The sequence below is a fragment of the Plectropomus leopardus genome, chromosome 7, assembly GCF_026936395.1.
Source record: "Plectropomus leopardus strain MGB_pleo_1.0 chromosome 7, ASM2693639v1, whole genome shotgun sequence".
In the NCBI taxonomy this organism is placed as follows: domain Eukaryota; kingdom Metazoa; phylum Chordata; class Actinopteri; order Perciformes; family Serranidae; genus Plectropomus; species Plectropomus leopardus.
This window is the reverse complement of record NC_142182.1, coordinates 8,699,566-8,724,666: the sequence shown is the minus strand read 5'-3', so window position 1 is coordinate 8,724,666 and position 25,101 is coordinate 8,699,566. Positions and strand designations below refer to the sequence as shown.

The window sequence follows — 25,101 nt, the reverse complement described above, 5'->3', positions numbered from 1 at the left end:
CAAAGGATACTTGATTATGTACAACTTGAAGATGATCACAAATCAATTATATGTGTGTGTGTGTGTGTGTGTCTGCTTGTGTAGCCCTTGCAGTCTCTATCAGTGTGTGACTCCAAGCTGAAGACAGGGATGCACATCCTGCTGAGCGCTCTGGGTGGCCACGCTGCTCTGGCTGAAGTGGACATCAGTGGAAACAACATCGGAGACACAGGAGCCAAAATGCTGGCCAAAGCGCTGATGAGTAACACTACGCTGAGGTACACACACACAACCACACACTAGCCAGTAACCATTTTTTCCTCTTACTTCATGTTTTTCATAATTACATAATTATACCAGCCTCATCCTTTATTACTAGAAAAAGGGTCGTGGCCTCATCTGTTTCTGGAACATATTATCGTCCGAATTGTTTTGCTTCACACCAACACAGCGTTACACTGGAACATTTTTATTGCCATAACCCAACCATTATTGATCACCTTTCTTTGGTCAATCTCCTAATAGCCACTAGATGTCATCATTTTATTATTTGAAACTTAAACTCAGCACTCGATTGGCTCCAAGAGTTTTTGGTATTTGATGTGTTCACTTTGTTGATGTTTCATGGTGCACCTGTCAATCAAGCGCTCTCTCTTTCTGTCTTTCAAGGACTCTAGCTTGGGACAGAAACAGTGTAACTGCCAGGGGCTACCAGGATGTGGCTGATGCTTTGGAGAGGTCATACATGTGCACACACAGACACACGCACTCATATATACATATTAGCCAAGGTATACTCAGAACCAAAGTTGATTAATGTCAGTATCCGAGTTATAAAACCAAAACTAGATCAAAGACCAGCCTGAAAAGTGCAAAAAAACAAAACGGACAAAACTGTAATATAGGCCTACTGACTGCCCCTTTCCCTCTCTCTGTCTTGCCATCCCTATGGGGATACTGCTATTATGAGATGAATTTTGATGGAGAGGTTTCTGTGTCGTGCAGGAATTTCACACTGCAGCAGGTGTCTCTCCCTTTGGCTGACATCACACAGAGTTACCGCAGCAACTCTGACAGAACAAAAGAGGCTCTGCACAAGGTCAGTCTGTATGTGTGTGTGTGCGCATGTGAGTGTGTGTGTGTGAGTGAGATAGAGTCTGTGTTTAGCAGTTACAGTAATCAGTGTGTGGGAAAATATGAACGAAAACCCACACAAATTAGTTAATTGTTGCATATGATGATAACAGTTACTCATGATTTAATCTGGAGGATCTTTAAAAAGTTGAATGTCAAACTGCAAACAGCATTACTTTGTCATCTGTCGCATCTTCTTTCTGTGTGAATAAGAAGTAATGGTGAGGAATGTGGGTTAAATTGTTATTAATTGTTAAATTATTCAGAGTACACCGTGTGTGTGTGTGCGTGCGTGTGCGGGCTTGTGTGTGTGTGTATTTGTGCAGATTCAGCAGTGCTTAGTCAGAAACAACCAGAGACAGTCTGAAAGAGTGGAACGTCAGCAAGTTTTTAAAGTTCAGCAATCTGAGAAGGTAAGAAGTGTGACAGAAATTTTACATTTCTTCTTAGAAGTTATTAGTAAAACATACTGCTGATTGAAGAAATATTTCACTGCCACAAAGATGGTCTTTTCATAAAACTGGCATGTCTCTGCAGCAGAAAGATTTTGAAATTGGTGCTACGTGATGAGAATAAACAGAGAAACAGGACTGTGGCATTCAGGTAGAAAACCTACAACTACCAGAATGCACTGCACTGCATCAGCCCAGTAAACACTCCTAAACAACATGGCAGCTGGCTTATAACAAACAATCTGAAATTTCAGCCAAACGGTACACTAAAATAGTTTTTTTGAAAACATTTTAAGTGAGAAATAGGCAACACAATCACAGAATCTTGGTTTATATTTGACCAGTGTTGCTTAGTTTTACAGTTTGATCTAAATATTTTCACCCTTCATTTTAACAATACAACAAACAATATGGAGCCCCTTTCCTGTAAACAAACTCTCATTTTACAGCCAAATAGTGCACTAAAATATGTTTCTGAAGATATTTGAGGGTATAAATATATTATACAGTAACACTGGGGGGCAAGAAATGGGGAGAGAGACCTGGACGTTGATACGATTGAGGGAAGATTGCCACAGTTCATTTACAGATACCACATTGTTATGCTATAAAGCTAGCTGAGAATTGGAGAAGTATCCCTTTAATATAGTACAATAAATATAGCAGAACGGGTCTGCCTGGGTCTGTACCTTCAGCTTTTGTCTGTCGTGCTTGTCCTCCATTGTAGCAGGTCAAGGGTATGTGTCTACAGTTGGAGGACAGCCTTCAACGTTTAAACCACTGCAACATCGAGGAAGTCCAGGCTGATGTCATGACAGCACACGAGGCGCTGCACAACGCCAGGGAGTCCCTCAAGGTACATGCCACTCTGATAGATTCAGAAACTTGCTCTGAATTTTACGAGTTTGGGCCAAAGAAATCATAACCAGGCTTTGACAGATTTAAGTGGGACGGTATTGCGTGTTAACTATCTGTTAATGAAAATACGTTTGAATATTAAATAATGCTTTATGCCACTCATGTTTTTGTTGTCTCCCCTGTGCAGCTGCTTCCCTCTCTGTATGACGCAGGCATGAAGTGTGCCTCTGATGGAGACGTGGTGAACTGCATCCTCACTGGCACTGCTACTGCACTGACTGATGAGTTCAACAGGAGCATACAGGTACACAGAGGTGGACACAGTACACAACTCTATTACTTGAGTCAAAGTATTGATACTCCTGCTGAAATATTACTCCAATACAAGTGAAAGTTGCTGAGTAAAATGTTTGCTTGAGTTAAAGTACTGGAGTCATTGCTTTTAAAAATACTTATGTATTCAAAGTAGTAAGAAATCTCAACACGTTGTTGTACATTTTCACAGTACACTTACAGATCCAAATAACTAAAACAACCCAGTAAATGCACCTTTTTGCTTGAAAAGCTGCAGAATGAAAAGCTTGTTGAATAAGCTACATACCTATAGAAATGACCATAGAAACACTAATTAACAAAATGACCAATATTGTCATTTCATTTTTTTTTTCATTTAACTGCAGTTGTTGTTTGTCTCTATGTTTCAACTAACTGCTAGTTTAAAAAAAAAAAAAAACATCCTGTAGATGATGCTTCTTCAAAAACTAATAAATTAATTAACTACCTTAACATCCCAGTTACACACCTGTAACTTTATAACTGTTCAACAGCAACTTGGCTAGAGAGAAAAATCTGACTAAAAATTTTATTAATTCACAACTATAAAAAAAAACGTTCAGACAATGTTTTATTTTGTGGTAATATCCATCCAATTTTAAAGTCCAAAGTAAACTTCTGTTGCCAGTGCAATTTGTTGTCGATTCATAGACTTTTGCATTTTAGAGGAGGAATTAAAATCATCCGTTCACTCCGAAGCAAATGTAACAAGTAACAATACTGTTCAAAGGAATGTAGTGGAGTCAAAAGTACAATATTTGTCTTTCAAATGTAGTAAAGTACTAAGTTTACAATAAATATAATACTCAAGTAAAGTAAAGATATTCAAAAGCTGTACTTAAGTAAATGTACTTTTGTTCTTGTCCACCACTGCAGGTACAAAAATAAATACACCTTGCATATTACATGTTAGATATACAGTTCTGAGTGAATGACAGCCGCGGTGATGATTTCATGATCCAGTTGAGTAACTCTCTAAAGCAACAGAACAAATCATTTTCAGTGGGTTCGGTCTAGATCCCAGTTCAAGCTTGGTCTTATGAGTTGTCGGTCTCAGTCTGGACTTAACAATGCGTGGCTTTTACCGTGCTCAAGTCCCAGTCTGTGTGTTGCAGGAGTTGGCTGAAGGCCTGATGAGGTGTGCAGAGGCAGTGTGTCCACGGGTCGTCCAGCGGTCGAGTGTGTGTGAGTGTCTGTCAGAGTATGTGTCCAAAAGAGGAAGACAGACACACACTTTCCTGAGAAGCACTCTGGTGGAGAACACTGGGCAGATCATCAGCAACAGACTGAGGTAACAACACGTATGTAGGACAGCGTCATGTTTCATGAAACTCACTGTTTCATCATTGTAAATACTGCGTGATCTGAGTGTTATTACTGATGAAAAGATTGTAAATAAGACAAAAGTATCTTCAGTAGAAACTCTGCACGTTTGCAGAGGCTTCCATGGTTGAACCAGGAAATATGAAATAATTGTCACCACGTGATGTCAATTGATTCACTAAGTGGAATAATAATTATTTACTTACTTTAATCAGTTTCACAGGTGCTGTCTGTAGGAGGGCATTAAGCCTTTGAAACCTGAATCGACGTTACTTTTCTTGTGCTACTTTTAGACGCCTTTTACAAGTATTTTAAACTTTAAACCCTGAGCACAATGCTTTGATTTCTTTCAAAAACATGGGCATAAGGAAACTCGGCAAGAGTTGTCCTGCAAATTGCAAGAAAGTTAGTTTTTAAAAGTAGAATATTATGTATTGATGATTTTGTATTTTTTTTTAGAATTATAATTTTTAAGCAGGTCATTAATTTTTTTTACTTTACCATTTTGTTTGGTCTTTTTTGGGGTGGGGGGCTATTTTATGTTCATTGCCAATTTTTGGCTATTTTCTTGTACTTTTTACTAATTTCTGGGTAATTTCCTCTTAAGTTGCTCATTGCCTTCTTCCCATGTTGGTGACAGAAATCAAGTGAATTTGTGCAGGTCTCAAAGGGTTTATTGTTCAGTTAATTGAATTGCTCATTTCATGTGATTGAGGTTCCTCACTGACAATAAACCATAGACATTTAGAGCCAAAAAAAGCTTTCAACTGAACGTGTTTGCCATCCCTTCTGACTGCGGACAAATAGTCAAACTAGGCAGCACTAATCACATCGGAATCAATATTCTGTTACTGCATTGCTTTTTCTGTCTTCAAATATTTTCAGAAACATATTTCAGTGTACTGTTAAGCTGTTATATGAGAAAGAAACATCCAAAAACCCTAGATATGTCCTAAAATCCTAGAAATGTCTTAAAATCCAAGTAATGACCTAAAAATTCTAGAAATGTCCTAAAATCCAATAAACATGTATGGGGCTGCTGGGTCTGGCCCCTGGCCTGCTGTCATTTTGCAGAAGTGGCCCCCAAGCAAAGCAAGTTGAGTGTCCCTGATCTTCACTCTGCTGCCGTCAGATGTGTTTATTTCTTCTCTCTTTTCATCCGTCCAGTGAACTGAGACAAACACTGAGTGTCTCTCTGGCTGAAAGCATCTTAGAGCAAGTTCAACAGGATCTGACGATGGCACAGGACAAAATGGTAAATGTTTAATAGGGGTGTGTGTGTGTGTGTGTGTGTGTGTGTGTCCATACATTTTATACTTAATACAGGACAGGACATTTGTTTTTTGCAAAATGTGCTTGTTTGCAGTCTTATACACAGTCAGGTGGAAAGTTTAATATTAGTTTCATTTCTGTGCCTACCCTTCATTTCTGTGTGTTTAGCTTAGTTTAGCACAAACACAGGAACTGCTCGCTCCATCAAAAGTGAAACAACACAAGCTGGCAATATATAATAATAATAATAATAATAATAATAATAATAATACATACATACATACATAATACATACATAAAATAAACCCAACATTACAATTCTTATGATATTAATCAGATGTTAATGGCAGTTTTAAATAGGTGGGTTTTGATGAGTGATTTGAGCTTCTTCTTAATGTCCCTCTGTATAAGATGGCACACAACAAAATCTTGTTGAATTTTGCACTGTTCAGTTTCACTTGAAAGTACCAGCAGGTATTATTATTATCACTGTTTGTAAATATGTTCAGTGGTTGCGCTCATTATTGATGTTATTCTGTATTGACTTTGTAGGATTGCCTTATAAAAGAAAATTCATGCAATGCTCTGAAACTGAACGTCCCAGAGATTCGAGTAGGTGACGGTGACTTCCCAACTGACGATGTAAGAGACACGCACCCATCTACCTGTCCATTCATTCTGTTAATCACTCATTCATTTCTGTATTGGATTCACATGTTTTATTCTTCCTATTCCTATTCTTCCTTTATCTCTCTCCAACACCAGTACAGTCCAGCATTTTGGAGAAACAGTTTCCACTCGAAGAGTCTGAGGCCTGCTCCTTCAATTAAGAGTAAGATACAACCACTACTACATGATCCATTACTGTGTAAGTCAATGGTTCCCAGCTTGTGGGTCACAGGGTCAGTTGTCCATTCTGACTGGACCCCAAGTGGCTTATGAACATGTCAAGTCTGTAAAAAAAAAAAACAAAACACTTTGTTTTTAATTACTGTGAATTTCTGGCACAGAGTTTTTATTTTGAAGTGCCATGTCCTGCAGTTCAGCAGCTATTTTATAGCTGTGTTCTTGCTATTATTTGGTGCAGTAACATGCTGTGCCTTTGCAGCGTTTTTATTTCACTGATCTTGAAGCCATATTATGCACTTTTTTAGCCAACTAAGATTTAAGTAATTTATCTTTATTCTTGCAATATACATATACATATATACATATACATATATATATATATATATATATATATATATATATATATATATATATATATATATATATATATATATATATATATATATATATATATATATATATATATATATATATATATATATATATACTATTTAATTTGCATTTTGTGAAATAAAATTGAATATGTGGTAATTTATCTTATGTGTAGACCTTGAACTAATGATTAAAGATAAAAACTGAAACCTGTAGCTTGACCAGTTGGGAACCAGTGGCCTAATTGATGTATAAATGGTCATTTTGTAGGTGAATTATTGCTCTATCAGTAGAGGGGTTGCAATGTTAAAGGTGTCCAGCAGGTGGCGCTAATAGAAAAGTCACTGAGTCCCAAAATTAAAACCAGCCAGGGATAGAATAGAATAGAATAGAATATTCCTTTATTGATCCCCCATTGGGGGAAATTCCAAATGTTACAGCAGCATGAAAAAAGAAAAGTGAAATGTAACAAAGAAAATAACAATAACAAATAACAATAAATAAGTAATAAAATAAGTATGTACATAGAGGAAATAAGGTATGTACACATAATAATAATTAAGTAATAGAATAGTATGTACACAAAAGATGGATGGATCATGAGCTTATTTACATTTAACTAAATTGCACACTCACATTTTTAAAAAAAATATTTTTATTTATGAATATTTTTTTTACCTTATAAGGACACTAAGCATAAAAACAAAAACAATTAAAGAGCAGCATCCAAAGAAAACAAAAAATAAAAATAAAAAACAAATAGTTAAGTCAAAGCAAATTTTCCATATTTAAGGTAGGTTATTACACATGATTCAGACAGTAATTATGAGAGATCTGTCTCATTGGGTAGATAATCATTTTTCTTACAGTTTTTCTCTAAATTCCCTTTGGGGTCGTATGGAGTAGGTCATCTGTTGTAGTAGATGTAAGCCTTTAATAATGTTGACAAAAACAAGCCAGCAGTTTTTCTGAAGTAATGGCCTTTTTTGTTTTAGCACCCTCACAAATAAAATTATTTCCATCAGTTTTTATTCAAACCACCAAACACATTTGATGAATAAAGAAGTCATTGTATACGAGGTGTGCAATACTGTGATAGTTAACATTAGTTAAATTACACTATTTGTGAGATAATAATTAGGATTTAATTAATTGATTTCAAATTGTCAACAAGTAATTGAAATGTGCGACTATAGAAATCCAGTTTGACATCAGAGCTCAGGTATAAATCCTTACATCCCGTCATGTTTTTTTTATCTTGTCGTCTGCACGTGTGAAAGTACCACGCTGAACCATTCTGTGTCAGACAGACACATAGCACTGTTTGGCTAATTGGAGCATGGCCTGTTTACTTTCACACCAGTGACTTTCACCATGGGAGAGATGAGATGGGGAGAAGATGGAGGAGGGGATGATGAGGGAAGAGGAGGAAATGTGGGGGGGATTTGGGGCGCTGCGGCACACAACCCCCCACTCCTTTTGTTTGATTGGCCCGTACCTTTAAAGGAAGTCATAATAAAACAGATTCATACAATTTATTGCCCAACAACGACGCTCGCTGTAATTTGTGTTTCTGTGTACTTGTTTTATAAAAAGAATTAGGTCAATGTTTTCTTAACAAAGAATCTAAATTTAAGCATTTTATTTCTAAAAATGTATTCAGCAATTTGCATTTCAAAAGGCCTCTGACATATTAAGACCAGCGAGGGGCCCTGTAACTGAAAGATCAATAACAATGTCGGTTTAACCCTTTGAAACCTAGGAAAAAATGGCTTTATTTCTTTCAAAAACGTAGGCAATGAGCTAATTATGAAGAAGTGACCCAGAGTTTATCAAGGAAATAGTAAAAAGTACAAGAAAATGACCTGAAAATTAGTACAAAAAATCCCTAAAATAAACACACAAACAAAAGAACAAAAAAATTAATAAATAAGGAGACGACCTGGAAAAAATGCTTAAAAAGTAAGATAATGACCCAATAGCAAGAAATTAGTAAAAAAAGAAAAAAAGAAAAGAAAATAACCTGAAAAAAAACCCTGAAAAAAAAACCCAACAAAAACAAAGACCAAACAAACAAAAAATGATAAAGCAAGTGAGTAAATTACCTGCAAAAAATTTTAATAATTTTATGGGGGAAAGAAATTACATTTTTTTAGACACCTGAAAAGCTCTGTTTTTAAAAAAAAAACATATTTTCTAAATCTATTAATTTCTTGCAATTTGGGGGACATTTCTTGCCGAGTTGGTCAGTGCCTTTTATATTAGGAAGGCATTAAACCAATTTGCTCGGGACTTTAAATACTTGAATGCAGCATGCAAAAGTGACGTGGATCCAGGTTTCAGAGGGTTAACCCACCATATTCTACCTTGTTTAATGTGACAGGCTGATGAGTGTGTTTCTGTGTGCAGTATGTGTGACTGCAGCATCCATCTGCTGCTCTGGTTCCTCTCTGTTTCCTCTCTGCATGTCTTTGCTCAGCTGATTATTTCTCTCTCGTCTCTCTGCTCTGGCCCTTTTGTACCCCCCTCTTTCCTTGCTTAGTCTCTCCTCGCCTCTCCTCCCCCTCTATCCTAGTCTCTTGACACCCCCTCCTTCTGCTTATATCCCATTTTCTTGTCTCTCCATTCCCCTCATGTCTTCTCTGTGCAGCCCTGCTTGCCCTACATTCACATGCATACATTTGAGCAGAAAGCATGCTTACTGCGTAGGCTGGATTCCCCAAATTTCCCTTCCTCCCTCCCTCTTTTATTACCTCTCCTTGTGCCTCTCCTCTCATCACTCACACTGCTTTACTCTTAGGTCTCCTGGATGCAGACTGGGAGCAGCAGACCAGTGACAGAGGAGCGGAGAGAGAGGGGGGAGGAGGTGCCATAGAGGAGGGACGAGGAGAAGGAAGGTGTGGCCTCCCTCGGTTACCGACAGCAACCCCCTTGTCAGTCAGGTTTTCAAGCTCCTCCCCTCCCCCGTCCCCCTCCCCCCCGGGACTGAGGGGGAGGAGGCGGAGGGAGGGGGAGGTGGCGGCGGTGGATGCTGCAGCAGCAATATCGGGAGCGAGAGGAGCATCGCTCATTCCTCCTCCCAGTCTCCCCCTCCTTTGCTCCCTCTCTGCTCGAGCTCCAGAGGAGGAGGCTGCCGGCCGCGGAGGCTCACCCAGACGACAGGCTCCATTCCCCGGCTGCGGCCCCAGCCCAGGCCCCCTCCCCAGCACTGGATCCCCAGCTTCCCCCATGGAGCCTCTACCCACCCAGGGACAGACTCTAAGGCATTTCACCGCCTCCCGACCGCGGCCGCGACGCACACACACACAGCCCCCCTCTTTCAGGCCTCAGGTAAGAACACACATACCAATAAACCAGTGACCACATACAGTTTGAGTGAGCTTGCAGAAATGACATTTGCTTTTATACAAAATAATACATACAGAATATGCTTTACAGTGAAATGCAGCCGCAGATTGAGGCAGGATGAAAGGATTGATGGATGAAGGATAGAGGGAAGGGTAGATGAAGTAGGAAGCTAATTGTGCGACTATGGAGGGATCCCAGAGGAGAAACGATGAAAATGGAGGAAATTGAAACAACACGATTGGGGGAAAAAAGGGAAAGATGAGGAGGAAAGAGGAGATGGAGAAGTGAAGGGTATACAGCTCATATGATTGGAGTACTTGGATTAATGCAGCAAAATACACACATTACATCTATCTGTCTATCCATCCATCTTTTCTATCTTTTCTATGATGCTGTAGTAATAATGGAAGCCATCTTTATCTTTGCATTCTCCTGCTTCATGTAGTCGTGCTCAGCTTGTGTGTGTGTGTGTATGTGTGTGGGTGCGTGTGCGTGTGTGAGAATAGGCACACACACACATGCATTTTGGGAGTGGTGTTCCCTGGGTTGTTCCCAGTGCTGATTTCTCTCTGTCTCTCTCTCTCTCTCCTGGGAATGCTTTCACTAACTCAATTATTCATGTTTTCACATTAATGGGGGTCTCTTACTCTGTGCTGTCACTGTATAAATGGAAAACGAGGGCTTCTCTTCATCTGTGGTGACCTTGTGTGTGTGTAAATTGTGTCGTGTGTGAGATTTCTCTTTTTGTAACCAAGGTGTCAACGTAAGGTGGTGTTGTTTTTCACAAACACAGTCACATGTCGTTTTTGGTTCTCTTTAAGACATCATACAGTAGATGATGTAGGCTACAGTCTGGTTTGGATCAGTCATCCCCATCAGTGAGTCAGACTGTTTACATGATGTTGGAAAAAGTCAAATTATTGTGTTAGTCTGACTAAATCTGGACTTCTGAAATATATGTTGTCTGACTGAAATCACACTAGGCTGAACTTCTCAAATTTGGACTAACTCATCTAGATAATGCAGTCAGGGGTCACTTTACTTTTTCATGTATACACCTCAGTTGGACTTGAACTGGCCAAGGTGTTCTGCACATGCTCCATAGCCCCCGAGCTGGGCTTTGACCTGGGTGTCAAACAGCTTAAATTCGTAGAAGAAAGCCGAGAAATATAAACAGCGAAGAAGAAGAGACGTAAACAAAACAAGACAAAGGTATCAGCATAGTGAGGGCTATAGCAAGAACCACACATTTTTGTTTTTACTATTCGACATGCTACCCGTTTGTCTCTTGCTAACTAGTTTGGTACGTGACTTAATGAATCAACTGAAAGAAGGTCCAATAGCAACTAGCTGAAAGGTGGCATATTGCCACCTACCGTGGTGGAGTCGGTGATACTTCCGTCAAAAAAAACGATTTTCCCTCTGTGCTTGTATACTCCAATTAAATGGCCTTATCGAGCAATAACCGTAGTGCAAAAAAACTGTGCATGTTAACGTACCGAGTGAGCGATGAGCGGGTGTGGGCCAGCAGTGGTTAGATTTTATCATGTATTTAGTCATTTGTTGCCCAACAACAAATCAGTCAGAAATACTAGCCATTAATAACTTGGGCAACCTGTATGGTTATTATAAAAGTGATGTAAGTGGCTGAAATGTAATGGAAAATTTGTGCAGCAGTACATTAAAAGACAACTGAAGAGAAGCGCAAATTCATTTAATTAGCATGTCTATTTGGCATCGGCTTTAATGGAAAGTAACAGCTAAAGTTTGCCAATTAAACTGCCATCTTGATTTTTTGCTTCCCTTATTCTAAATCAGAGAAGAGCCTTGCATTAGCATGTTAGCACGTTAGCACGCTAGTTTAATTCAAGAGGTGCTATGCTGCTTAGCAGAGGTCCATGCTAAGCAGCATGGACAGCATGGACAGAAAACTTTACGATCGTCACTTTTCGTTATACATCTTTTACTTCAGTCAGTCTCTCTTTCAAACTCGATGCAGAATAATTCAAAATGTGCTCCACCAAATGGTTAAGCAGGGTGTTAAAGGGTTAACTGTTAGATAACGTTAGTCGTGTGATGCTGACAGTCAGCCCTGTCACTGTGTGTGAAGCCTCGCTGCCCGTCACAACTGTCACCAGTGTGAACTCACACTCCCGCAGCATCTACAACCAATACAGCCTGTTGTGTGAAAGTTAAACGTGGTGAATTTGATGAAGTCGGCAGTTCAGTGTTTTGAGATGCCAACCAAACAGAAGTATGGCTGTACTACAGGCCATTCACGTCATGGGTGTTGATATTATGGGAAGTACTCTACTGGTGTCGTTATCACTTTGGGTAGCCTCCTGGTATTGGTATTGATGTCAAATTTTTGAAATGATACCTAGCCTTAGTAACGACCAATTTTCAATTTTTAAAAGCTGGAAAAAAAAACTAGTAGGATGTGTCAGTGATTTATGCACATGGGAGTTTTTACCATAAAACATTTTTAAAAAGGCCTTTTCATAATATTTCACCAAATACATGAAAGTGTCCCGTTCTCTTATGAAAATGGAGGCTGTTTCATTCAGGATAGCGGTTTTGATACACTGCATGCTTAAAAAACTAATTATTTTGAGAAAATATACAAAGGTGACTCAACATAATGAACTGTAGCTGTTAGTGAGAAGGGATTTTTGTCATGGAAGAAGACTTTTCCTTAGGCTTGTACTGTAGCAGAACCTTTTGTGCTGCTAAAAGCAACCCTTTTTACAAAGGTTCTCTGCAGCATCATGCTCAAATGGTTCTACATAAAACATTTATGTTGCCATCAAGATCACTGTTGCATAGTGACACAATTTCAAAACTACAGTGAGGTTTCGAAATTGTCTTTACATTTTGTAATTTTTCTTTACAAAACGGGGCTTTATGGAATCATTACCATTTTGTTGTATAAAGCAGCCAATCCTGAGCAATAATACAGGTAAAACCAAAAGTTACAGCATTATTTGAGTTTAATGTTTGGTTTGACCATTCTTGGATCCTGTAGATATAAACGGCTCATTCTAAGGTAACGAAAACACAAGGATTCTTATTTTCAGGTGATTATACCCTAAAGAAAATATACGAATTATATGATATCAGTAGACCTTTAAAGACAATGTCAATTTAATGTAGAATACTGACAGCAGATAATGTTGATGTTTTGTTTTGTTGGTTTTAAATTGTGATGTTAGGTAACCAAAGTCCAACACTCTCCATGTGTCTCATCTCAAACATCCTCAAAACATACATTAATTACATTTATTAGTAAGGTATGGAGAACAAAACCAAATGTCTGCAAAATATTTTTACAACATGCAGTTCTAACGTCATTAAACATTCAAATTATCCTAAACCCAATTTTAATTTTAGCCATAACTTTGCGTCTGACCGATGTAACGGTCCGATGTCATTTTGACATCATTTTGACGTGTGGTCCCAGCTGGGTGCACTGCACACGTCACACTCTGTCAACCTGAAAAAAATAGGTTTTATCCTATTAATAATATCTTATTTAGTGTTGTTAGCATTAACATGTTAATGACGATGCAATTAAGGCCCGTTATTAACACGTTTAAAATGGCATTAATCACTGATAGACATTCCTATATGTAAGAGGCTGTATTGGGCTAAATTTAAAAATAGAGTGATGACATTTGTATCATATGAAACAAGAAGACATGAGTAATTCAATGGTGCCAACCATGTCATGCTACCTTCTCAGGAAAAGGGCTAAATAACACAGGTTAAATTTTGGCAGTGGAAATATGGCCATTCCACAGGGGTCCCTTGATCTCTGACCTCTAGATATCTGAATGAAAATTAGTTTTATGGGTACCCACAAGTCTCCCCTTTACAGACATACCCACTTTATGATAGTCCTATGCAGTTTTTTCTGTCATTATATTCCTAACAAAGACGATCTGGTAAGAATTACCTTGTCAATATGCACTTAATAACTGCTTTGTGATGCATAATAATGGGACTGAAATTATGTGATTGAAAAAAGGGATTAATCGAAATTAGCTATTGAAATTATGCGATTAATCATGGCTTAAAAATGTAATCGTTTGACAGCTAATCTTATTTCATTCAGGCAATACTTGTCATTTGCTAATCCATCAGTGATAAATATATACACCAATCACATAACAGATTCTTTGGATAAATATGATTTCTTTATTAGTATTTCAAAAGAATTAGCAGGCAAGTTAGCAGGACTTAGAATGAGTAAAGAGGCGGGCAGGTAACAGATGGCTTAAACACGAGGCAACATAGACGGATCTGGCAAATGCTTTAGGAAACCTTCCCACTGTACTGTATGTTAAGGATCTATAAGCACGTGAGCAGGAGCCGTGAGGAAGGCCCCTAATCATAAGGGAAGTCAGGTGATTAAGCAGTGAGGGCATTTAGCGGACAGATGTGGTAGAGCCAGGTGTGCAAAATGACATAAACCATGCAAAATAGGACAGAGGATGTCTAAAATAGACGAGGAGGTGGCAGGAAATGGTGGCAGGATGTTGTCTTCATGTGCAAATCATCAGACGCATATTTTTATCAGTGTGATCCAAGTAACTCATGAAAAATAAGGTCAGTAGGTGATGGATTTTCATAACAACGTCTTCAAATGTAAAACCTATTCTTCTACTGTTTCCTGCAACACTGATGTCTCCAGCCCATCTGCTGCCCACCAAAGCTTTACCTGTTCCAGTGTGCCCATTCAGGCCTGTGGTGTTCGCTCTGTGCTGCTGCCCCGGCTTGTCTGTCTGTGCACCCATGGGAGGAATTGTGTTTGCTTCCCTGCTGTTCAGTCAGCGTGCCTGCTGGGTAAGCAGAGAGCAGCTTAATGCAGACGCCAACGTAACTGCATCAACATTTTGTTGATACGGTAAAAACTGTAAAAACCTCAGGGCACGTATGTCGACGGACATATTTTAAACTGAACAAACCAGGTTATGACCGACTGTGTGCAGGAGCTTCATTTATCAGCCTGTTGTAAGTAGGGCTGTCCATATCCACAACAGGGGTGTGTGGGTGTGCAGATTGGTCTGTAGAGAAAGCTCTGTTGCCCCTTGGTAACAAGTGTATGTGCTTGTGTTTTTGTGTGTGTGTGTGTGTGTGTGTGAGAGAGAGAGAGAGAGAGAGAGAGGGAGAGTCTGTATGCCAATAATTGTGTGGCAAAGCGTCATGTTGGCATGTGGCACACAGAGACAGGTGGCTGTAAAGGAGGTGGCAGAGAATGAAAGAGAGGCACATTATTTCCACTGGGTGATAGAAAGTGATGGAAAGAGCTTAAAGATGAAGACAAATACTGCATTCAAGAGCAGGAAAATATCCCATTGTTATGGCTTTGGAGCTTTTTATGTATTTTTCCAAGCATTCCTTCTGGCACCTAATTTATAATTGAGTTTTAGCCCTTTGAATTTCTTACTAATAAAACAGCAATGAAAAAAAAACTGTTCATTTTTATGTCATTGCAGCTATAATAACAAAAATCAGTGTTTTTTAATAGAAATGTTTAAGATGGATATTCATAGTAATGGTAAAAGAAGAAAGAATGAGTCAAAGCTACAAATCATTTACTGTAAAAATGCTTGTAATATATTATTATACCAACTTATATCAATTTGTGACCAGGGAATTAGTATTATTACCAGTACTAATATTATTTTCACGTATTAATTCTAGATATTTTCCATTATAGTACTTTGAAAACATCTCAAAAATGGTAAAAACCCACTGATATTATTTCTTTCATCAAATATATGATGACATTACATTAAATATATGATATGAACAACATTGATTGTTCATCTTTTTTATTTTAAAAAATTGTGAATTTATTATCTTAGCATTAACAACAATGAATGATCAGAAGATTTTGTTTTTATTTATTAGCTTAGCTTCACTACCTTAACTATTTTTGGAATAAAGTTCCATAAATCTGTTCAGTAACCTCTGAGTCTATAACATGTTGAATAAATATGTTTACTTTTAAAAAACCCACCACACAGAGCCCTCATGTGTGGTGTGATTTTTGTTGTTAGATACTCCATTTCCTGAACATTATTACAGTCAACAGTTTCGTCCACTCATCTGCTGGTTATCCTTCCACTTGACTCTTCTTCCTGTTGTGCCATCACTAAATGTAACTGTCTTACCTTTGTCCGTCCCTACTCTTGGATCTTTCCAACATGTTCTCGTCCCAAATTGTCACATGTTGCCACTTTGCAGTTCGTAACATGTTGTTACTTGCTGTGGACTGCCGCGTCTACATGTTACACTTTAGGTATCCTTCTGTGTCTGTTCTTCCTGGAAGGTGCTACCGTAATGTCAATAAATGCAAATGGCACGATGACCAGGCACGTGGTTTTAAACACAAGAACATAGCGACTGACGCCAGAATGTCAATAAACGCACATTCTGGGAAGCGAACACGGGAGTCCCACATAAAGTCCGGGGTTTGTTGGACCCATCTATAACAGGCACCCTTGCACTCCTTATATTGTGTTGTTAATGGCAGCGTTAAAACCTGATGCTGTCCTGCTGCATTTCATGCGGATGCGACAGGTGCCGTCTGGCCATCCCACAGCATATAATAACACCCTGAAAAATCCTCTGCTTTTGGTATCGCGATCCTGTGCCAAAAGTTTAGGTTTCGATTGAGTTTATTTAAAAAGCGACAGTGCAAATTAATAAATACATAAGGTATAAAAATGCCAGAATTAGCCAGGAGGCTAATGCTGTCAATGCAGCAGTAATTTACAAATTTGGAAAGACCCTTCTGCTAGTTGTACTCTTATCTACATGCCTCATGTGCATTTACCCACCTATAACAGAACATTAAATGCAAAGTAATTAAATGCTGTGACCTGGAGGAACGTCTTTATGATAAAGTTTAAGTGGCCTGTTACTCTGTATTGCTACACACATGAGGGGTTAACAGAAGGGTATTTATCCACAAAATTGCAACTCCAGAAGGCTAATATAAGTGAGTTTCTGCAGAATGGGTTTGACCCAGTTAGAATATTGCTTACACATGACAACTGTCCCGAGCTGGAGCTACTTATTTCTTGAGCAGCCTGAGCAGGTCCATTTTAAAACTCAACGTCTTTCTTTCATTCACACATGCTATGATGACAAAAAATGCAAATCAGCTGAAATGTATAAGGTGATGAATTATGTTTAAGCGCAGCAAAAATATACAGTGTGATGAATTACATTAAATACCTTTGATTTAAGATATAAGGAGTGATTTGTCTAGTTCTTGACTTTTTAACAGCACTCAGTCAGTATGTTTACCTGAACAGTAAAGTCGAGCTACAGCTATAGCTCGCTAAGGGCATTTAATTGGACTGCCGTCCTTGTCCCAGTATACAAGCACCAGGGAAGTATGTCCGATTCTGCCACGGAGGGTGAGAATATGCCACCTTTTTCCTTCTGTAAACCTGTTTCATCACATACCAAACAAGTAAGCAAGCAGCAAATGGTTTGCATGTTGAATGATGAAAACTGCTTCTGGTCTGTGCAAAAATGCGTGGTACTTGCTTTTGCCCTCGCCATGTTAATACCTTCATCTTGTCTTTTTTCTTCTGTTCTTCTTCTTTTATCTGTTTTTTTTTTATTTAAATACAGAATATGTAATGTAAGCTAATGAACCTTTTTTATGATGACACACAGATGCAATGTAAGGTTTGCATAATGTAAGTTATATTGTTGTGGTTTTTTTGCTACAGGAGCCTGTTTCAAAGGTAGAGAATGAGGCCAGTGAGGGGATGGGGAGAGTGGATGAAGGAGTAGAAGAGTTCTTCACCAAGAAAATTATTCCTGACTATGCACTGTGAGTTGAACACACACACACACACACACACACACACACACACACAATTTTTTCTCTTAGCTAAATATTAATGCAAAAATGCAGTATACTGGGAATGAAATCCTTGATATTTACTAATTGATATCAGCATGTAATTTTAACATAGCACTCCTTCTTCGACTCACCTGTGTCAAATAGTCATTGACAGTGGCAGCCAGTCAGTTAGCAGAACTAATTTTGCTGCTGATTTTTGAAATGGTAAATCATGGCAGCTTGGACATAAATGCTGTTTTGTTTTACTGAAGCAATCCACTAAACAGGTGGTTTCCAAAGTGTTTTCCGCGGCACCCTATGTGTTTTGGGGACGTACCAAGGCTGCAACATCAGTGCTAATTTGTGATTTTGGTAGCATTTTACCACATTATGAAAATATGCCACATTAACTACATCCAATGTTACATTTTCAAACGTATCGAAACAAAATAGAGAAGCAAACGTCCAAATCACAATATTTAAAACTCTGTTTAATAAGCAGTTATTCTGCAGCTAATGACAACAAACAACCATTTTACGTTTGGCGGTTGTCATGGTAACAAAACACACTTTGCAGCTCAAGATTTGTCAGGAGCTCAGTGATGGAAAGATTTGACGGTGATTCTTGGCACTGTAAAATAATGACCGTCCCCTGTAAGTGGTGAGTGAGCAGAGAGCTTCTGCTGCTGTAATTCTATATTTTGCATCAAGAGGGCAAAGGCCAAATCTCCCCCGAAAAACTGCTGATAACTGCTGAAATTTGAGTGTATTGTTGTTATACTGCACGTGTTTGTGATTTCCACCCTGTAGCTGTTTGTGTAGAATGCATGGTGAATGTTCCTGTAGCGTCCATTCAGTGCAACACCACATTAACACATCCTTGTCTGAAGTCTGTTGTGGACCTGCCTGAGCTCACTAAACACAGAAACATTAAGATGTTTTTGTTTTCTCAGACAGATTAGGAATGAACTTCCATTTTGTAATCACTTAATGAGCCAGCCTGACACTGTTTGGGAGTGTGTTCATTGCTCCAATCACTGTGAATCCATCCACCTGATTTCATTTTCAGTCAACAGCAGTGGCTCAAATTAGTTAGCTTTCCGTGTGACATGTCAGTTCAAAGGTTCCCTTACAAGCTTTTTCTGAGGCTTCATCAGTGAATGTAACCCGTTTAATCATTACCGCATAGTACATTTACTTAAGTACTGTACCTAAGTATAGTTTTTGAGTGTCTGTACTTAATTTAAAAAAAAAAACCAAATTACTTTGACTCCAATACAAGACAAATATTGTACTTTTGACTGCACTACATTTCTAGAAGGCTCTCATTATTTATTACATTTATTTTGAAGTCATCTGATGATTTTATATTTCTTTTCTGTGCAAAAGTGCATAAACTGTTAACTGGTTTGTTTGTCGAGGTGGTGTTCTCGTTAGCAGTATGAACAGAACCATGTCCGCTGACTGCCCTGCTGTTGGCATCCATTTGAACGTTTTCATTTTCACCCTTTGTTGACACCAGCCATGTAGCAAAAGTAGCACATCAACAGCTGCTGTCCACTCCAGCTGTTCATCACGAACAGCTGTCCAAATTTTGGAGTTAATAACCTAATACATTATCCTGTAGTTGCACCTGTACAAGTGCATAAGTGGGTAAAAAGATTTGAGGCCTGAAAAATCCTCCCTGACCAGTGTAGGCAGCAAGTTAAATGCTGCGTCTGTGTTCTTAATGGGTAGATTTATACACTAAAGTCTTTTTCCCAAATTTGGGAATGTTTCATATTGGCAAATTGTCATGGGGTAAACAAAGTAATGAGAGGTCAGTGGCTGGAACTGGCTGTATATTATATTGTATTGTATATATTCTCATACTGAACTCGTAAAATGCCGCCACTTTGACAGTGTTTTTGTATAAAATCGCTACGGCAAAAGCCACCTTTCCAGTCTTAACTATCCATGCCATTATGTGCACTTGTTGATGTCCTGGCGTTGATTGCCATGCGCTCTTGTTGCCTAAACATAAGCGCATGCAACGTCGTCCCACCATGTGCTTGTATTGACATCATGGTTGCAGCATCCTGAAATAGCAGACGCAGAAGGATGCCAAGAGTGTAATATGTAGACAAGGAAGTCCACTACAATTTGGTAATATGTGACGACTTTGGATGAGAGCGTGTTGGAATATCCAACTAATGTCTTGGTAATCCGGCCAGTAGTCACCAGTATCATCATGCTAGGCCTCGCACAAAGTAGTTCTCACACTGTGAGATGTTTTTGCTCTGTGTGCTGTCTGCATGACCCTTCTCGTAGTGTACCTGAACTGAGCATGTGTCTTGAGTCCTGTAGCAGTAGTTGTAGTACTGAGTGTCTCTTCTTGTCTGTTGCTCTTTCTGCTGTCTCCCTGCTGCAGAAAAGGCCGGTGGGAGGAGTCAATCCCTGCCCAAGCCACTCCCTCAGAGTCAAGCTCCACCCCCTCAGCTTCAACCCTCTTTTCCTCTTCGTCTGACAATATCACCTCCTCTACCACCACCACTGTCACCTCCCCCTCTGTCCCATCTACTGACACATCCCTTACATCCACTGATGTTCCCCCCCTCTCTTCATCCTCCACCTCCCCCACCCCCTCTCCCGTCACCACCACCACACTTCCCACCAAAAACATCAAGAAAAAGTTTGGCGACTTCTTTGCCTTCAAGAGGGCACGAGCCAACCGAGCCGCCAAGGCAGGAGGGGGAGAGGGAGGAGGAGGAGAGGGGGTGAAGGTCAAAAGGACCTCCATTGCCGACCTCATTCGACCCCTCCGCGAGGCCAAAGAAAGGGAGAGAGAGAGGGAGAGAGAGAAGGGGAGAGGGGCAAGGTCAGTGGAGGATGCTAACGTTTCTAATGATGCCGCCACCACAGAAGGAACCGTTGCCACCGATGCAGGCGATGCGAGGGAAACGATGGCGCCTGCCAAGACATTAACCACGATGACGCCTTCCAGTGACACCACTCCCTCTTACCCCACCGTCGCCACCAGCCCTGACCTCACCACTGCCACGCTTTCCAACCTGGAAGAGGAGGCAGTTCCTGTCTTGCCAGGTCGCACCCCCAGTCCCGTGGTCACCTCCCCTCTCACTGAGCAGGAGAGGAGCGCAGCGCACATGAAGGAGATGAAGTTGGGAGGGACGCCGTACGGAGAGAGGAGACTGAATGTGACCAAGAGGTCACTGAGAGAGGGCAAGAGCCAGAGTCTTATTCTGCTGACGGGATTAGAGCCTGAGGACAAGGAGGACTCGCACAGTAAGGTCAGTCGGACACACACACAGTCAGACCATCTTAAAGGAGTATGGGCAACTCCAACACATCAGACTGCTAGTACTGTTATTTCTTCACTACTGCTGAGAACCAGGCCTCAAAGGTCCAGTGTGTAGGATTTAGTGGCATAGAGTGGTGAGGTTGCAAATTGCAACCAACTTAAACTTCATGTGAACTACAGTGGTCTAATGCCAAAACAATTTTCAATTTTATTCATAAAGCCCACTATCACACATCACAATTTGCCCCAGAGGGCTTTACAGACAAACTTGATGTTGTTCCCAAGTTTATTAGGTCCATTTTGCACAGTGTAGCTGCACTAAACTTATAAGCCTGCTAAAATCTCACAGTCTGTAGGAGGCTTTAGGCTCCTTTCACATTATGTTGTGCATTGTAATGGTGAGTATCCAAACGCAGGTCATTTCTGTGAATAACAAAAAGATGTCAAAATCTTATCCTTATCATCCCCCTTTCACTTGGTAAACATCTGTGTGCATCACAGCCAACATCTGACAACAAGTGGGACAGGCAGGCTGGTTACTCTGGAGAGTCTAACTCACCTGTATGGTGTTTTAATGCAGACAACAAAACAGTTTGATTTTAGATTCTTTTCGCTGTTGTTGGAGAACTGAACCAGTATGAAATAGTGATTGCAGCTCATGTCATACTTGTAACCAGAGAGTTATGCCTGGCTTTGCTGTGGTGCTGATTAAATCATTATATTATGATCATGATGTCTGACAGATTCAACGTAAATACAATAAATGCTCTCATCAGTGTCAGTAAATGAGCTGTAATTATATCATTATGAGTCGAGTGTGCGATTTCCACCACAACCACTTTCTCTGAGAACATATATTCAAGTTACTGACAGCTGCTCTGTTGTGTTTTTGGCTGTATCGACATTTAAATGAGGGCTCACATAGAAAGTTTGAGACTGCTGCCACACAGCTGCTGTTCCTCAGTGGGCAGGTTAACATCACTGTGTTATAAAAGCTTATTTTTCCCAGCACACACTTAAAGATCAAGCTGGCTTATTAAGTTTCATCCATTTTTAGAGAACAAAAAAGCGTCTTTATTGGGTGAGAAAAACACAGGCCCACTGCTGATAGATATTCAAAACAGGAAAAAGAAAGAAGTACATATTAAATGGAACTGGCTTAATGAGGACACGTTCTCATCCCAAGTTTTCACAAATTGCTGCTTTGCAGTGGACTTCCGGGTCTTCATATTATACTCTAGATATCCGTCTGTGTCTGCTGTTGATGTTCCAGGACGCTGCTACCGTGACGTCAACACAAGAACATTGTGGGATTATGCGACACATGGTTATGTTTAGGCAACAAAAGTACATGGCAACCATGCTCGGACAGATGTTTAGGATTAAGTGACAGTACAGATGGTTAGGTTCAGGGGAAGGAGGCACATGGTAAAGTGTAGAAAAAACCCATCACATTCAGACAGGAAGCGAACATGAGAGTCCCGCATGAAAGTCTGGGGTTTGCTGGATCCATCCACCACTTCTCCTGCCCGCCTGCCCTATAGGCCCCCTCATGCTCCTTGTATTACATTGTTACTGGCAGCATTTCAACCTAATGCTGTCCTGCCGCAACAGGCTTCATCCGGCCATGCTCTCAAGTGACACCGCCTGTGCGCGTATCAAGCGGACGTGGCAGGTGCTGTCCAACCGACCCACAGCGTATTGCAACACCATGACCACTTAGTGGTGTTTCATGCAATTGCAAATTTACACCAAAAGCACCGTCAAAGTGGCGGTATTTTATGAGTTCGGAATGAGAACGGGCCAGCAGGTTGTTATTATTGTAAGAGCTGTTATCAAGGTCCCTGAACCAGATAGTAGACTCTGCCACCACAGCTGGATGTGTGGTTGAACAGGTGAATGAGAGGCAAAAACCTTTAAGGGATTTACCCATTAAGATAGCATTTATATACAGTAGAAAAGCATTATATAAACATCCATTACCATCAGGGCGCTCAGTAGCTCACCTGGTTGAGCGGGCGCCCCATGTATAAAGGCAAATGTCCTCGCCACAGCGGCCGCAGGTTCATTTCCAAACTGTGACCCTTTGCTGCATGTCATTCGCTCTCTCTCGCACTAATGCTAACAGCTGTTCCACATTTCATACTTTCCTGAATTGTGGGACGCTAACTCAATGTCCATGTGTCAATTTCCAGAAACATGCGTCAGAGAGCTCCTCTAGTTTTGAACAGAGGCTCCAGGTGATGCTGCACAGAATGGGCGTGGCCAAATCTCCACCTGCCGACACCAAGACGAGCCAGGTAGGATGGATGAGTGTGTGTCTGTGTGTGTGCGAGTTTAAACAAGTTTAGATCATGTAGGCCATTAGATGACACACCTGTCGTTCCTTCATGTGTATCTTTTGTAGCACTTTAACCCGATGTGATGGACGGTAACGCAGCATAAAATACTTGTTTAATGTAAACTTCAGCTGCAACTGTGAGAAGTATACAGATGAACAATGCAGAGTTGCAGTGTAATAATGGATATTGTATCAATAATACATGTCAACAACATGAGTCTTAATAACCTTTTTTTTTTAAATGAAGGAACAGTACAAAACAGTGAATATAAAAAGGGTCAGTGCAATAAGCTCAGGCTTCAGCGTACAAGTTGTTGGTCAGTATACACTTGCTTTGGTTCGTCACTACTTGTTATTGGTCATTTATTATTTTTCTCAGCAAAATAAAAAAGTATATATATAAGTATATATATTCCAGCTTCAGCTTTGACTGGTAACTGCTGTAGTGTGCACACAGTTGTCCTGTGTAATGAGGGATTAGAACAGGCATGTCAAACTGGTCCACAGGGGGGCCGGTGTGGCTGCAGGTTTTTGTGCCAACCAACCAAGAGCACACAGTTTGACCAATCAACTGTCTGAAGACGGAGATCAGTTGATTAAATGAGTCAAGTCTGGTGTTCTGCTACTTGGTTGGAAACAAAACCTGCAGCCACACCGGCCCCCCTGTGGACCGGTTTGACATGCCTGGATTAGAAGCTTCATTTGAGGCGCACTCAGATTTCAGTTTTACCTTTAATAAAGTGGTTTAGATTATCTGAGTAAACTAAGGGTTTGTTTCCAACCTGTGGGATCATCTGACTGCATGTGTTATCTGACCATCGAGCTTTGTTGTTGTGATGTCACTGTGTTCTCAGCAGATAGCTCTGTGAACATAATGGTGTCATAACTGACAGAGAGGATGAACAAACAACCAATATAACACCCAAGTTGTAACAAACAGGAAATTCTTTAATCTATCCTGTGGTAAAAGCATGTGTATTATTACAATACAGTCAGTGTGCACAGAGTTAAAAAAAAAAACCTACAAATGCCATAATTTCCCTGTATTTTATATATTTGTGGTGTGTTCTTTACACAATAACAATAAGATCAGAGATTACAAAGTGCAGCAACAAGTTGTTTATGAAATGGTACTTTACTATTGTCCAATGTGTCTGTTGTAGAACAAAGACGATGAGCTGAGAAAGGCCAACTCTGAAGGTAAGTCTGAGTTTTTGTACATGAAAGTAATTTTAGGTTTTAAGCAGATCATTTGATTCAGTGTATTTTTCCAAATCTGAACTTTCCATTTGTTTATATATATATAAAATTTACAATAATGCATTATACTAACATTTTTTTAAAAAAAGGCAGCATGTTGGAGTAGACAAAACAGAGACAGCCTAACAGATATACAAATATACCAGCCTCTTAATGTATGTCTGTATATCTGTTGGGCTGTTTTTGTTTTGTCTACTTGCACATAGTGTCTTTCTTATCTTGTTTATATTGTTTTATTCTATATAGTTTCCTCTATTTTACTACTACGGCTTTATTCATGTGATTTCTTTAGCACCTAGTCAGAGAGAAATGGCATTGCGTTCAGCTGTATCGTTCAGCTGACTTGACTTGAAATTGAAAATTATTTCTGACCATGTCTTATTGTGAAATGACAACACTTTTCTCAGAGCTG

At 39.8% G+C, this 25,101-nt stretch overlaps 1 protein-coding gene across 3 annotated transcripts in view; it reads left to right on the top strand.

Annotated features, from left to right (window-relative positions):
- The window catches only part of carmil2 (capping protein regulator and myosin 1 linker 2), a 53,684-nt gene that overhangs the window by 16,123 nt on the left and 12,460 nt on the right, over window positions 1-25,101 (top strand). For all 3 annotated transcript variants that reach the window (XM_088079800.1, XM_088079799.1, XM_088079801.1), the window contains exons 21-35: window positions 85-257; window positions 649-717; window positions 985-1,078; window positions 1,440-1,526; window positions 2,293-2,421; window positions 2,611-2,727; window positions 3,872-4,047; window positions 5,247-5,334; window positions 5,904-5,993; window positions 6,117-6,183; window positions 9,373-9,902; window positions 17,675-17,778; window positions 20,201-21,077; window positions 23,284-23,388; window positions 24,593-24,629. In XM_088079800.1, coding sequence (XP_087935926.1) covers window positions 85-257; window positions 649-717; window positions 985-1,078; window positions 1,440-1,526; window positions 2,293-2,421; window positions 2,611-2,727; window positions 3,872-4,047; window positions 5,247-5,334; window positions 5,904-5,993; window positions 6,117-6,183; window positions 9,373-9,902; window positions 17,675-17,778; window positions 20,201-21,077; window positions 23,284-23,388; window positions 24,593-24,629 — 2,743 coding nt within the window. The remainder of the gene's footprint in view (window positions 1-84; window positions 258-648; window positions 718-984; window positions 1,079-1,439; window positions 1,527-2,292; window positions 2,422-2,610; window positions 2,728-3,871; window positions 4,048-5,246; window positions 5,335-5,903; window positions 5,994-6,116; window positions 6,184-9,372; window positions 9,903-17,674; window positions 17,779-20,200; window positions 21,078-23,283; window positions 23,389-24,592; window positions 24,630-25,101) is intronic.